The sequence below is a fragment of the Triticum urartu genome, chromosome 7A, assembly GCF_056163025.1.
Source record: "Triticum urartu cultivar PI428250 chromosome 7A, HENAU_Tu73, whole genome shotgun sequence".
NCBI classification, from domain to species: Eukaryota; Viridiplantae; Streptophyta; class Magnoliopsida; order Poales; family Poaceae; genus Triticum; species Triticum urartu.
Window position 1 is genome coordinate 681,364,308 of NC_141879.1, and position 14,765 is coordinate 681,379,072.

Below are 14,765 nucleotides of genomic sequence, written 5' to 3' on the forward strand. Positions count from 1 at the left end.
ATATGAGGTCCCGTGAATGGCACTGTTTTTTTATTTCTGGCCATCGTGTTGCTTTTTTGGGGAATTTTCACACCGCTCGTCGTTGGCTGCTCCCGCATGGGCCGGCCCAGGCGAGGGACTCCCCTGTGCGAAATGGTGGCAGTCGTCGCAATAAGCAGCACATAGGACTAGGAGGTCTCGTGAATGGCGTCGTTCCCAACTTCCCATCATCTGGACAGAGGCCGTAGATCCTTTTGTAGAACTTGTGCCAAGCCGCCACCACGTCCCGAAACAACACGTCGAGGCTCATCATTGCACTACTTGTATCGTATAATCCTTTCATCATCAATAATATTGTGAATGATACTCCCTCCATTCACAAATATATAATATAAAATGTTTTGGATATGTCAATATGGACAACATACGAACTGAAATGAGTGAACAAACACACCAAGATGTTCTATATACATCTGATTCAGAGAAAAAGCTAGAACGTTGTATATTTATGAATGAAGGGAGTACCTATAAATTGATGAGTGATCTCACAAAAGATATGGACGGGCATGTAAATTCCTTGCAGGTGCGGCGCTTGAGCAAATCGTGGCGCTTCTTCTTTGAGTTGGTCTTTCGGATTCCAATTCTCCCCGGGTCCGTCCATTGGAGTCGACGAAACTCCAACATAGATTGTGGACGGAGTTGACGAAACTCCAACATAGATTCCTACCATCCTCTTTGGGCGGCGGTCCATACGCGATAGCAATCATTTTGGATCCATTCAAGTGTTCAGGGGCGAGGACTGTGGCTCTAGGACGTTGGTCCTTAAGGGCGCGTGCACAAAGACTTTTCGGCTGTCATCGACAAGGTCAAGCCGGCTCCGATAGGGTAGCGGCGACAACACACGTCGGAGGATCTTCTGCCATCGGTAGTTGTCATTTGATGGTCTAGAGATCTTGTCATTTTTATGATGTTTGAGGTGTTATACATGTGGTGAAGTTTTATAATAGATTTAGCTCCCTTTTCACAAAAAGAGTAAATAATAATTGATAAGTTTATGGCACAAAAGATATGGGCTGACATGTGATGATATGTTGGAGCTCCTAATTAAAAAGATATATGGACTGACATGTCAAGATATGTTGGACTCTCAATGTCGTGATATGTCAAGATAGTTTCTCATAAGAAGGGCTAGAAATGCTCTTAATTAAAAAAATCTCAAAGATATGCTTGCAAGACGTGTACAAGATAGCAACTGACTAGTATAGATGTGAAAATAGAAATCAGATATTTTACCATCACCGTATATTCAATATAATCTGAATAAAAGATGTCATTTCCAACATCGTTAATGATGATGTGCAACATTTTTCTTGATGTGGAGGAGAAAAAAAGCTTTGGTTCAATTTTATATTATAAGAGTTAAAAATACAGGAATTTTCCCTAAGAATTATGTTCTCATATAAATTGTCCCAAATTACTTGTCACTTCAATGGATGTATTAGTGCTAGATACATCCATTTGACTAGATATATCCATTTAAGCGACAATTAATTTGGGGCAAAGGGAGTATGAATCAGCTAAGATCTCCCTTTTTATCCGTGGAGAAATACCGTCTTTCCCTCGCTCCATGCCAGTTAAATCACACTTCGTTGTTTCTTTGTGGTTATTTCTGCATTCATCATCAATAGTGGGCAATCTCTTCCATTTCCCCACTGCTCCCAGCCCAACACTCTCGTGTCCTAAAATCATAGGACTGAAGGGTTGTTACTAAAGCGCCCCCCCCCCTCCCCCTCCTCTTTACTTCCGGTTCTTATATGAATCGGGACTAAAGGCTCTCCACGTGGCCGCCATCGGGAGCTTCACCAACCGGGACTAAAGAAAATTTTATGAATTTTTTTAAAAAATTATTTTTTAAAAATTTTATTGTTGATTTTCAAATTTCTAGATTATTTTATAATTTAATCTCTAATCATCCCTCATCACTGCTCAATTTAATCTCTAATCTCTAATAATCCATCATCATCTCAAATCATCTAACTTTACGGCCGGTCATCCATCCTCTCACTACTCCAGTCTGAGCACGCTTAACTTTCGGGTTCTATTCCCCCTCGTTTCCAAGTCTGCACTTATTGTTTCCTGACAATAGTAAGATGTCAACCCTATTAACCCTCAGGAGTTTAGTTTGAGCATGAAGTCACACGTTTCATTGTTTGAGTTTGAAACTATTATTATAAAAAACAATAATTATTTAGTAACACTAATATTTCTTGAATAAGTAGTCTGACCATATTTGACCAGATTTGACCAAAATTCAAAAAAATTAAAATAATTATTTAGTAACACTAATATTCTTGAATAATTATGTAGTAACACTAATACTTCTTGAATAAGTAGTTTGACCATAGTTTGACCAGATTTAACCAAAATTCAAAAAAAACTGAAATTTGAGCATATCTTTTTTTCCTTTTAGAATTTGAGGATTCTAAAAATTTGCAAACAGGCCATAGGCCGTCAAAATCGGATGCAGATTTTTGTGCTGAAAAATTTGATATATTATACATTTTTTCCTGACATCGTATGCAAAAGTTATAGCCGTTTTACATTTTCATGACACTTTTTTGCAAAACATGTCCAAATTTAAGTTTTTAAATTTTCCTAACTAGTAGATGTAGTAATATAACTACATCTCGAAGGATTTTATTTTTTGAAGTTTTTATCATTTTCTTTTGTTTTTTCAAAACTGAAATGGTGATACACCGGGGGGTAGAGTTTGAGAAATGTGTCCTTTAGTCCCGGTTTGAGACACGAACCGGGACTAAAGGGCATTGCACCCTTTAGTCCCGGATCATGTCTCCTTTAGTCCCGGTTTGAGACACGAACCGGGACTAAAGTGTGCGATGCCCTTTAGTCCCGGTTCGTGTCTCAAACCAGGACTAAAGGGCCCATTTGAACCGGGACTAAAAAGCCCATTTGAACCAGGACTAATGCCTTTAGCCGTTCGAATCGGGACTAATGTTCGTAATGCAACCGGGACTAATGTGTATATTGCGCTCAAACCAAAGCCCTGTTTTCTACTAGTGTAAGGAGTCGCCCAAATCATAGGACTTTTTGGTTTCGCCCGCCAACAACTACATATGCAGAGCAAGAAAGGACACACAAAGTGGTACATACACACATGTAAATTTGTGTAGACAATTCCCGCATTTATTGATCGTTGTTCGGGCTACATGCCGCTGCTGGATCTAACGATACTCATAATTATAACTTTTTTTACGGGATACTCATGATAACAACTTGCCAAGCGAGTAAGCCAGCAATGCCTTGTTTCGGTCGGCCAAAACCAAGGGGTACACCGGCGACGTGTACATAGCCGGCCCTATGAACCGGTCCCTGCAACTATTCAGGCTGGCCAGCGCGCTGAGGTAGTCGTCGTTGATCCCCTGAAAGAAGCAGTTCGGCAGCATCACGACGAGGGTGTGGTCGAGGGAGTTCAACGCCGCGCCGTAGTCAGTGAGGCACGCCCCGTAGAATGCCCTTTCCTGGACGGAGATGGACGCGTTCTTCTGGAGCTGGTAGGTCAGCGTGTGCGACGTGGTCCTCGTGGACTCCACGGCGGCGCTTAGCACGAGGATGGCGTACGCGGTGGTCTCTTCTTTGTGCGACGGAGATAGGTCGATGTGGCCCTGTTGCATCGTCTTGATGCAGAGGTCGTAGATGAGCTTCGTACCGCAACCATGGTAGCAGGTCGCCACAGCGCCGTTGTATGGCACGCCGGGGCACTTGAGGCGGGCGGTGACGGACACGCAGAGGAGTGCAAGGATGAGGAGGAGGAGAATGATCTTCATTGCGGCTCTACCTTGGATTTCTCTGTGCCATCGAAGATGCAAAATATTGCACTATTTGTAGCATGTGTGCTCTTTAATCCTTCAAATGTCATTGTAAATGCATATCTTTTATTGGTTTGAATTGATTAAAGATATGGATAATCATCTATCCAACATTGTCAAATCCATATTTAGCGTGTAATTAATAACATGCCAAATATAGAATATCCATGTAATTAACGTGTAACTGATAACCTACCTAATACTAATGTGCAATAAAAAAATCCCCGATATCGATGTGCAGTTAATTTCCTGCCTTATATTAACGTGCATTGCACGTATGCATTACTATTCTACTTAAAACATGTAACATTATGTATTTAGCCCATTCTACTTCTCGCTCGTCCTATATTTATCCTTTCGTCCACTCCTCATCATCGTTTAGTTTCTTCACCCCTCTTGTCTTTTTCTTCTTTAGCCCTCATTGGAACAAGGGACAATTCCATTTCTCCCCCTAACTTGAGCCACCACCTGGCATTTGCCCCTAATTTTCAGGTATGCTCAAAAATACCCCTCTTCCGTCAAGTCACCTTACAGAAATGCCCTTGCCGTCCGGTCAAAGGGGTTTGACCGTCCGATGAACAGTAACATGGTGAACATTAAATTCGAAAAAAAATAGCAAAAAAAATCAAAAAAATCTGAAATTTTGTGGGATCGAAGATACTCAAGGGCGCAAGGTGCGTGCAAATTTTCAAGCTATTTGGACATTCCAGAAACTCATGGAAAAGGAAAAAATGTAAATCTATACGCTGTGAACAGTAAATTAGAAAAAAATAGCAAGAAAAATTTAAAAAGTATGAATTTTTTTGGCATCAAAGAGGCTTGGGTGCGCAAGGCGCTTGCAATTTTTTTTGATCAAATGACATGCGAGGTGCTCTAGCAAAAAAAAACAAAATAGTGCATTTTTCAGAGTTTTTTTCTGCGTCAAATATAGTTTTTTTTTCTCCATGAGCTCCTACAGTGTCGAAACACAACAAAAATTTGCACGCACCTTGCGCACCCCAGCCTCTTTGATGCCAAATTTTTTCATATTTTTTTGAATTTTCTTACTATTTTTTTTGAATTTACTATTTACAGCGTATATTTTAAAGTTTTTCCTTTGACACGATCTCCTGGAATGTTCAAACTGTGCCAAAATTTGTACGCACCTTGCTCCCTTGAGTATCTTCGATCCCACAAAATTTCAGATTTTTTTGATTTTTTTTGCTATTTTTTTCGAATTTACTGTTCACCATGTTACTGTTCATCGGACGGTCAAACCCCTTTGACCGGACGGTAACGGCAGAAAAGGTCATTTCTGTAAGGTAACTTAACGGAAGAGGGGTATTTTTGAGCATACCTGAAAATTAGGGGCAAATGCCAGGTGGTGGCTCAAGTTAGGGGGATAAATGGAATTGTCCCTTGGAACAAACATATCTTGCTGAAGTGATCACTCCATCGAGTTCGCTCTTGTTTTCATCATTTGTCCTTACATCAAAACCAATATGACTCTCCATAACATGTCCAGAAGTTCCAAGCCTCTTTTGTGGAATTAAATTTCATACCAATCCGAGGCATCCAACTAGGAACCACATGTGTCCTGTAAAAATTACACATGACATATTTGTTTGATGCTTACACTACAGTCACTAGTAATAATGTACATGTAATACACGTTTATATTAGGTAGGATATTAGTTGCACGTTATATTAGTTAAGATATATCTGTTGCACGTTGGTATTTGGTAAGATATCAATTACTTTTTCGCGGGAATGGTAGGATATTAATTACATGACAGATTTTAAAGGATAGCGTTGAGTCAAAACGTGTTTATAACCAATCGCAGTGATGGGTAATTAAAGTGTTAAACGTGTTTGGTGCTCAACATTGAAGCGATTTGAACCGTTAGATAACATGATTTGACGGTCGAGATGGTTTGGGTCTGCCCATTTGGGTTTTTTTTATATTGGTATAGATATAGATAAGGTGATATGACCTAAGAATTTAACAAAGGTCAATACGTGTTAGCATCCTCATTAGCGCTAGTCATATTCTCCATTAGACCTTCTCTTCACCTTTAGTGTAATCTGTGATGTCATAGCAAACTCAATCTAGAAATCCCCTTGCTGCTTGAGAACGTGAACACAATCAGAACATATGCCACATACCTTAAGAATGATCGTCTTCTTTTTTGTTGCTAGGAGAAGGACAACAAAAGAGAGATCATGTCCATTAATCTCCTGTCATGTTTTGGAAATCCCAGGTACTTGACGAGCAAATCACCCCTGTTGCAGGTAAATATTTGAATACATTCATGCATTTTCTCTTGAGCTTGTCCAAAACAATAGAGATCACTGCTATTAAAATTATTATTATTCTTCACTCTTAATGTACTCTAAAAGATGTCGAAAATAAGTTTTGCATCTTGTCCTTATCATTCTCTATTATTAAGAAAATAGTCGCATAGCAAACCCAATCCACGAATTGTGTGCCTTGAGACAGTACCCGTGTAGTAATAGTAACCCCTCTCCACAATACACATCCACTCGGCCGAACCGAAGCCGCAGTTTACCCCCCACCAAAACTCGACTAAAAGTCAAGCAAAAACCTAAATCGCAGCGCGACGGCGACGGCGACGCGCCGATGGGCAACGCCGGAAGCAGCGGCCGCCCCAACCTGCCACCGCCGCGGCCTCATCTGCATGGGGTGCCCCCACCGTACTACCACCAGTACCCGCCGTGGCGCCCGGGCGCCGCCGCGCCGCCGCCGGTGCCGTTCCCCACGCACGTGGAGCGGCACAGGGCCGTTGCGGTGAGCGCCGGCGTCAACGTCAAGGGGCATACCCTGCGGCTGGAGCGCGACGACGACGGCGGCGGCCACCTGCTCGCCTTCTCCTTCGACGCCGACGCCCCCGGGAGGTCAGCCCCCCTCGTACTCTTCTCTGTTTTGCTGATTAGATGGAGGCCTGTAGTGTCGTTGTGGACCCTTGTGGCCGATCATTAGGCTTTATCCCGTGATGATATTAGTTAGCCAGTGTAAAATTTCTGCCGTCATGTACATATTTTGTTGGAGCCATGATACTTTCATATTTGGTTGGAGCCACATGATACTTTTGTTTTGTGTTTTGTTGTCCATTTGAACAAAACTGGGACATTCTGTGTCAACTTTCTGAATTCTTCATATTTGAGTCCGAGTAACAAGGAGCAGTAACCTGTAGAAACAGATTTATGGCGCACTTATGGCTCATGTATGTGCTTGTCTTGGTGAAGAAGGGAGGTCTTCACTTGATATGTTAGAGTACTGTATATTGTTTGCACGGCTTGTTGTTGAAGGAAGTAGTAGGCCTAGGTATGGAATCTGAACTTAATCATATTCATGTGTGTGGGAAAGTGAAAAACTCAGGGTACATGAGGCTCAATGGAGCTTTAATGGTCTTGGGCTGTCTACTACCTTCTGTAATTTTACCATGGCAAAGCTATGCTTAATGAATTTCTCCAAATGCATGCCTGGCTCTGTCCCGTTCCGAGGTTTGACTATCCCCATTTTATGCCCATTTGTTGCATAGTGTTTATTAGTAGCATCTCATGCTTTGTACCTGTGTAGTGCGTGCCTCTACTTCTTTTAATATTTTGACAAGACTGTCATGTTATTTTTAATCAAATACTGACTCTTAATTTCTGATCCTGCAAACAGCATAACAGTCTACTTCTTTGCACAAGAAGCTGATGATTCTGTCCTGAAGGGTACAAAGGAAAATTTGCTCAAACCTGTCACGGTAACTTTTAAGGAAGGTCATGGTCAGGAGTTCAGGCAACCTAGTGGAACTGGAATCAAGCTCTCAATGTTTGAGGAATCTGAGCTAACTAAGGTTGGGGAGGATCATGTATTTCCGCTTGCATTCAAAGTGGAAGTGGGTTTGCCAAGTAACCAAGAATTAGGAAGGGAACATGATGCTGAAGACTCGAAGTCTTTGGCTAAATTTGCTGTGTTTGTTAAGAAAGACAGTGCTGAATATGGGATCAACATTGTGCAGCAGATACTGTGGGTAAATGGAACCAGATATGTCTTGCAGGAGATATACGGTATTGGGAACAGGAACACAGCTGACAGGAATGTTAATGAGGATGATTCTGGAAAAGAATGTGTGGTTTGTCTAACAGAACCAAGAGATACAACTGTTCTTCCATGCAGGCATATGGTAGGTTATCCTTTTGTACTAAATGTCCTTTAGATGTATAGATGTAGATATAAGGCTTATGGCTGTTGAAACTTGTTTTAAATATAAAAATTGATAACCTTTCTTCTTAAAGATAATTAGGATGGAAACAGGCCTGGCAAGATTAGTTATATTACCCACATCCACAAATGCATTGCATCCTAGAAAGCGCGTTGTCAAAGAGTTCTAACTGTGACTACTACTATATAAAAAATTAGTTTGCCAAAGTGAAAATAATTTTATTATATCTGTGGAATAATATGTCATAATATAATACTCCCTCCGTTCCTAAATATAAGTCTTTTTAGAGATTTCAATATAGACTACATACGGATGTATATATACATATTTTAGAGTGTAGATTCACTCATTTTGCTCCGTATGTAGTCCATATTGGAATTCTCTAGAAAGACTTATATTTAGGAATGGAGGGAGTATCTTATACTTCTCTTCTAAGCTGTACAGAAAGCAATGATGAAAGATGATTGCTGGAGGTCATGTCACTGTCTAAAACATCATCTAGAGTATTTTTTTAACAAAGTTAGTATCAGTTTTGTAGAGTCTTTGGTTCTTATTTCATTGTGGAATTTTCTTTTTTGGGTATTTTTTTTGTGTGCACATTCATCATTGCATATTTGATTAACATTAAAAAGCACCCACAATTGCTGTGAAATGCACTCAGTAATCTGGTTAGCATGCATCGAAATAACTATTCGTTTCTTATCAGGAAAGTTTACCAAGTCTTGCTGTTTAGCTAGTTACTTGTAATATCCATTCCCATTTCTTTCTGCTTTCTTCAATGCTTGCTATTTTGGCAAAGATACATCCTGCACTGTTTCCATGCTTTCCTGACAAATGAATAGGAAAAGTTTTAGAGCACATCAGGCCTCATTTGTAGTCGCCCATAGATGGAAGAACTACTACTTACCAAAGCCACAAAATGTGAATATCATGAATTTCTGTTTTGTACGTACATAGTTGGAAACACTGCAAAATCTTCAAAATTACTACAGATATGGGCCATATGGGCATATACGGCAGTGCAGCGTGGCACAGTATATCAACTGTAAACTGGCCCCTAGCTTGAAACCAACACAAGAACCTTATGTCTGTAGCAGCGTGCCCAATGTTTCTACCTTTTCTCATACATCTAGCTGAAATTAATACAATCGTGTTTCATATATTCCTCAAGATGCAACCATTTTATCTTATGTTGCAGATGAAAATAAGCCAAATTTCATTGACCTGTCATCTTCATGAAACCAGTGAAACTGAAAATCATGCCGTGTGCTCTTTTGCAGTGCCTATGCAGGGAGTGTGCTCAGACATTAAGGTTCCAGACCAACAAATGCCCCATGTGCAGGCAGCCTGTTGAGAGCCTTCTTGAGATTAAGGTTGATAGCACACCCAGGCATCAAGGAGGAGATCAGTAGTTTGGGAACCCTCAAAGGAAGTTCCGTTTGATTGTTAGCAACTGTAATTGGATGTATATATATCGCGTGTTAAAATGAAATTACCGTGCTTTCGGCAAAGAACAGAACATGGAAGGTATACACTAAGCTGACCGTGATGTTCTCTTTGCGTGTGACATGGAATTTAAAACAGGCAACATCTATTGTCTGGGCTTGAGCTTTCAAATCTACGACTGGTTCTAACGTTACACGTAGCTCTGTTGAAGGTTTCCATTTTCGTTTGTGAAGTGTTATGTCTGCATCTGTTTAGCATGTGTTGTGGTATGTTGTTTGTTGTGAAAATCGTTTGTATTAGAACATGAAGGAGAAAACCTTTGCAGTATAAAATTTGAGGAAATCTGGTCAGTATAAATTTATATAAATATCTGAGAAAATCTGGTCAGCATAAGTATCTAGTGATCTTGTTGATTAAGATTAAGATAGGATTGATTGAGGACCTGCTGCAGGCAGGATTCATTCCCCTAGAAGTAAAAACAACATGTCAACAAGAACTGGGATAGATTCATTGCCAAAGGAAAAACGATGAACCTTCAGATTGTATACAACATGCATTTTTTGAGAGAAGTGCATATTTCAACCCTCAACTCTTGCCCTAGTCTAATCTATAACTCAACTATACCGTCTAAAAATCAACCTCAAATTCTTATAATCGGTCAGGATTCAACCCTCTCCTCCCCACACCTTGGTTTTGACACAGTTGACCATCCAGTCATCAAGCCATGTTCGTATAAATTTCAACATTTCCAGGCAAAACCAAAAAAATCTGTAAAATAAAAAATCCAGAAAAACAAGAAATATTTCTGTAAAATTAAAAAATCAAATAAATTATATAAAAAATTTTAAAATCGAAAAAAGCGGTAATATTCTGCCCAATTTTTGCGAAATGTTGTCAGAAAATAAATTTTCCATTACTTTCTGAAAAAATATGTAAAATCAAGAAAACAATACTAAGCATTCTGGAAAGCTTCAACTTTTTTGCTTAAAAATAATGAAAATTATCATCAAATTATAATTTTGCCGAAAAAATTTCAAAATTTCAAAATTCCCGCATTTTTTTTAAAAACATGTATACTTTGGAAAACAATACTAAGAATTTTAGGAAAGTTTCAAAAAACTTAAATTAATGTACATTATCGTCAAATTTCATTTTCCCCAAATTTAGAATTTGTTTATTAAAAAATATAAGGTTTTTTCTGGAATTTTCTATTTACAGATTTTTTTATTTCTCTGGAATTTTTCAATTTTTGCTGAGTGGCTTGCTGACCGGATGATCAACGGGTCAAACCCAGGGTGTGGAGAGGGGAGGGTTGAATCCTCACCGGTTTTAAGAGTTCGGCATTGATTCTTAGATGGTATTATAGTTGTGTTTTGTAGATTAGGCTAGGGTAGGCGTTGAGAGTTGAGATATGCACTTCTTTTAGGGGAAATGAACGAGGAAACGAAAGTGAACAACGAGGAGCCCAGGACCACCGTTATCAGCCCGAAGCCCAAACAAAGCAAAGAAAAAAAAGAAGAGAGAGAGAGAGAGTCGTCGGCCTGTTCCCGGAGAGGAAAAGCTCGCCGCCGGCATCGACCGGGCGCCCCCGCCGTTACAGGTGAGAATCGCGGCGCGTTTCCCGCTGCTTGCTTCGCCCGCCCGTTGTTCCCCTGGTACTGATCGGAAGCTGCCGCGCCGCGTAGTAGACGCGCGCATAGCTGCTGCGGAAGCCATTCGATCGATTCCTCAATCCAACTTGAAATTCCTAGGTTTCCATCTCCCCCCCGAGAGCTCCGGACCACCGTGCGAGCAGGAACCGGAAGGGTGATGGATAGAGGAGGAGACGGCTCTGATCTGGAGCTGCAGAAGCAACAATGGGCGAGGTCTGTATATGCCCAATCCATCGATTCCATGAGCTTTCCATTCAGTTCGTCTCAGGTTGAATCAAAGGGAGTAGATTCGATTCATGCCGTCTGGTGATGCAGGACGCAGGATTTGCTCAGGGGTAGGCTCGTTCTTGAGGATGATTTCGAGTGGTCTTTACCTTCGGTGAGCTCGAAGTCAGACCAGAGTGATGCCAGGGGCAAGCTGAAGTATATAGGCGGGGTTGACATTAGCTTCCTGAAAGAAGACCCGTCTACAGCGTGTGCCGCGGTGGTGGTTCTGGATGCCGATACCTTGGAAATCGTCCATGAGGAGTTCGATGTTGTCCGGATGCAAGTGCCTTACATTCCGGGTTTTCTTGCTTTCAGAGAGGTATGACACACCATATATGCACTTTCTTTCGCTGAATTTGTTTGGAACAATGAAGATATAGACACGTGCAGTTTATCTATGGTAGACACTTTGTTCTTCAGTTGGACCTCTACAGTTTAATTTGCTTTGACAGTAAATAAGTAAGATAAAATTCTTGGACTACTGTTGTATCACCGAACAATCTTGTCTTTACTTGCATCAATGGTACAAAGTTTATTATGTCTGGACAGTAGTCCTCAAATGTGCAAATCAGGCTGAAAAAAATCTGATTCAATCAGTGTTATTTGTTACGTGCTCGACATGCCTTCAGCTTATTGTTATCTCTAGAGTCAGAAGTGAGTCTAGTGTTGCCAGGGCAATGTCTAGTTATTATAGAACATAGGAGAGGTAATCGTGATTGACTTTGCTTCCTTGTTTGGTTGCAAACATCTGTGATCATTTATCTTTCTTCAGTTTATGAATCTGCATGAATCATATGTAAGAAAACTATCTACCTGTGCAGGCCCCCATTCTTCTAGGACTCCTGGAGAAGATGAAGATCAATGCTCATCATTTCTACCCTCAGGTAGAATTATCCTTTGTGGTGCTTGCAACTCTACTAATCTTAGCCTGTATTTGGTGAATAACACTAATTTAGAACATGATGTTCTGTATAGCATTTCTGTTAGCAAACAGGAACTTCCGTAGAAGAAAAAGCTGCAAGCATGCTTAAGTTAGATGACATCACTTGCCGAAATGTCCACATAAGGGAATAGGAACCAGATGTAACGATTCTTTGGCAAATAGGGTTACTGAGGATATATTCTCAACTATCTCATGGGGTCGCATGCCTTATTTCCTGTTGGTGTACCTGTGATGACGAGAACAAAAAGTACAGTACTATGCAGTCAGAGAATTCGTTTTGGATTAAAATCTCATGTGAATTTACATTTTACATATAACAGTAGTAGTTTTCTAATTCAACATGTAGTAATCATCTTTCTTTGCCAGTGCATTTTCTAAGGTTTATCATTCTGCTTTGGCAGTTACTCATGGTTGATGGAAATGGGTTACTCCATCCACGAGGTAACAGACCAATTACAGTCACACTTATGCACTCTTTACAGTTTTCAAGTAATAGTAGCAAGTTTGGCAGTAGTAGAATACGCTGCACATGTGAAATTAGGTTCTAGAATCATATAATATGTACGCGGTGTTATTGGATTTTTTTTATTGATATAGTTCGTAAGACTGAGGTGATTTCTGTGTTTATGAAAGAATGAGTTCATTTGTAATCCCTGAAGCCCTTAACATGTAATCCTGGTGATACAATACATCTTGTTACGTTATGCATATTTGTGGCAAGCTGCATTAGCTGTAGTTAATATATGTGAATTGGTCATCCTCTAATAAATATATGTTCAGCAGGTTTTGGTTTAGCATGTCATCTTGGTGTCCTTGCAGACCTGCCAACCATCGGAGTTGGAAAAAATGTAGGTTAATTTTACTGCTGTTGCAATTTTTTTTTTTGTAGTGTCTCGAGTTCTTCTCCCACAGTTGTACTTTTAGGGAAGACTAAATCCTCAGCATTTTCAATGCTCCAGTTGCACCATGTGGATGGTCTTGACCAATCTGAAGTCAGAAAACAGCTTGAAGCAAAAGGAAACTGCAATAAGGAATGTATTTCATTGACTGGGCAGTCTGGGACGACATGGGGAGCGGTAAGAGACTCTATATTGCACCAAAAATTTATATTATATTGCTAAACGTGTAACGGGGTTTCCTTTCTTTTATATACTTCCTGTTAATGAAATGTATGTTTGTTGCACATGAACTCAAACAACTTGTCCTAGGCAATGTGTTCATGCCCTGGTTCATCGAGGCCAATCTACATCTCAGTTGGTCATCGCATTTCGCTCGACTCTGCCATTGGGATAGTGAAGTACTGCTGTAGATATCGTGTTCCAGAGCCTACACGCCAGGTTAAATTTAAAGAATATCATATATCGAGTTTCCACACGTCGGCAGTTGCATTTTGTGTACTAATTGGCCATCCTTTGCCCAGGCTGATATAAGATCGAAGGTATTCCTCCAAAAGTACCAAAGATTACAGCAGTAACAAGATTCGACAATGGCAAACTGTACCCTTGGATAGCCTTCTCATCTTTCTAGCTGTTGTGAAATTTGAGAAAGAAACTGACGAGGCATTGGAACCTCAAGTAACCAATGTACAGCCTTCTCTAATACTAGTATGGAATTGCATTTTATCCCAGAACAGTTTGGCTGTAAAATAGATTGTGATGCCCTTTTTTTTATCAATATCTGAATTTGTCCATCTTGCTGTGCACATGCACAATGCACATAGCAATTAGCAAGAAGAATCAAGGACCTGGATATACATCGCAGCAGTGCTGCTTTGTGCGGCCGTAAAAGCACCGGTATATCTTGGAGTACAACTATTCGCAAAGAAAAAAAAATCTTGCAGTACAATAAAGCCACAATGGGAAGACATTGTACTGCTTTAATATCACTAGCATATCTTCTGCATTTAGTCTGATATTTTTTTTCTTCTCAAAAGGATTTCCCCAATTATCAAAGTATCTATCTCTGATTTACACTTCAGCAAAAGCACTGGTATATTTCCTTCCAGTACAATAAAGCCATGATGGGAAGGCATTGTACTGCCGTAAATCTCAAGCACATCTTGCATTTAATCTGATAGATTTCCTTCTCGAAGGGATGTTACCGATCAATTAACAGCATATATATTTTGATTAAGCTCAGGCTTCGAGCCATGTAATCTACTTTGCTTGCTCCGTGCTGCTTTCGGCCTCCGTGCTCGTGTTTGTGATCTAAGACTCTGTCAGTCACGCTGCCTAGTTGTCGGCTTTATTAATTTAAAGCCGGACGCGTCCAGCGTCTTCGTTCTAAAAAATATATATTTTTTGATCTAACCGATTATGCTCTTTAATGCACACTGCCTATATAAACATGTGGAGATGAGATACCAGCAGTGCAGCAT

The 14,765-nt window shown here is 40.3% G+C and overlaps 3 protein-coding genes across 3 annotated transcripts; 2 read left to right on the forward strand and 1 right to left on the reverse strand.

The window, feature by feature from the left end:
- Positions 1–3,167: 3,167 nt before the first annotated feature.
- Positions 3,168–3,863, reverse strand: LOC125528182 (uncharacterized). Its single transcript, XM_048692687.2, has one exon. The coding sequence runs from the start codon at positions 3,822–3,824 to the stop codon at positions 3,261–3,263; it is 564 nt and encodes a 187-aa protein (XP_048548644.2). The 5' UTR covers positions 3,825–3,863; the 3' UTR covers positions 3,168–3,260.
- Positions 3,864–6,370: 2,507 nt separating this feature from the next.
- LOC147961428 (putative E3 ubiquitin-protein ligase LOG2) lies at positions 6,371–9,719 on the forward strand. The gene is made up of 3 exons (XM_087535659.1): positions 6,371–6,761; positions 7,537–8,041; positions 9,361–9,719. Exons 1-3 carry the CDS (start codon positions 6,487–6,489, stop codon positions 9,490–9,492), a joined length of 912 nt encoding a protein of 303 aa, XP_087391785.1. The 5' UTR covers positions 6,371–6,486; the 3' UTR covers positions 9,493–9,719.
- A 1,297-nt stretch (positions 9,720–11,016) lies between these two features.
- On the forward strand, positions 11,017–14,078 carry LOC147961429 (endonuclease V family protein). The gene is made up of 9 exons (XM_087536465.1): positions 11,017–11,126; positions 11,278–11,391; positions 11,494–11,764; positions 12,267–12,329; positions 12,790–12,829; positions 13,172–13,236; positions 13,348–13,464; positions 13,597–13,725; positions 13,809–14,078. The coding sequence occupies exons 2-9, from the start codon at positions 11,336–11,338 to the stop codon at positions 13,860–13,862; spliced, it is 795 nt and encodes a 264-aa protein (XP_087392591.1). The 5' UTR covers positions 11,017–11,126; positions 11,278–11,335; the 3' UTR covers positions 13,863–14,078.
- Positions 14,079–14,765: the final 687 nt, after the last annotated feature.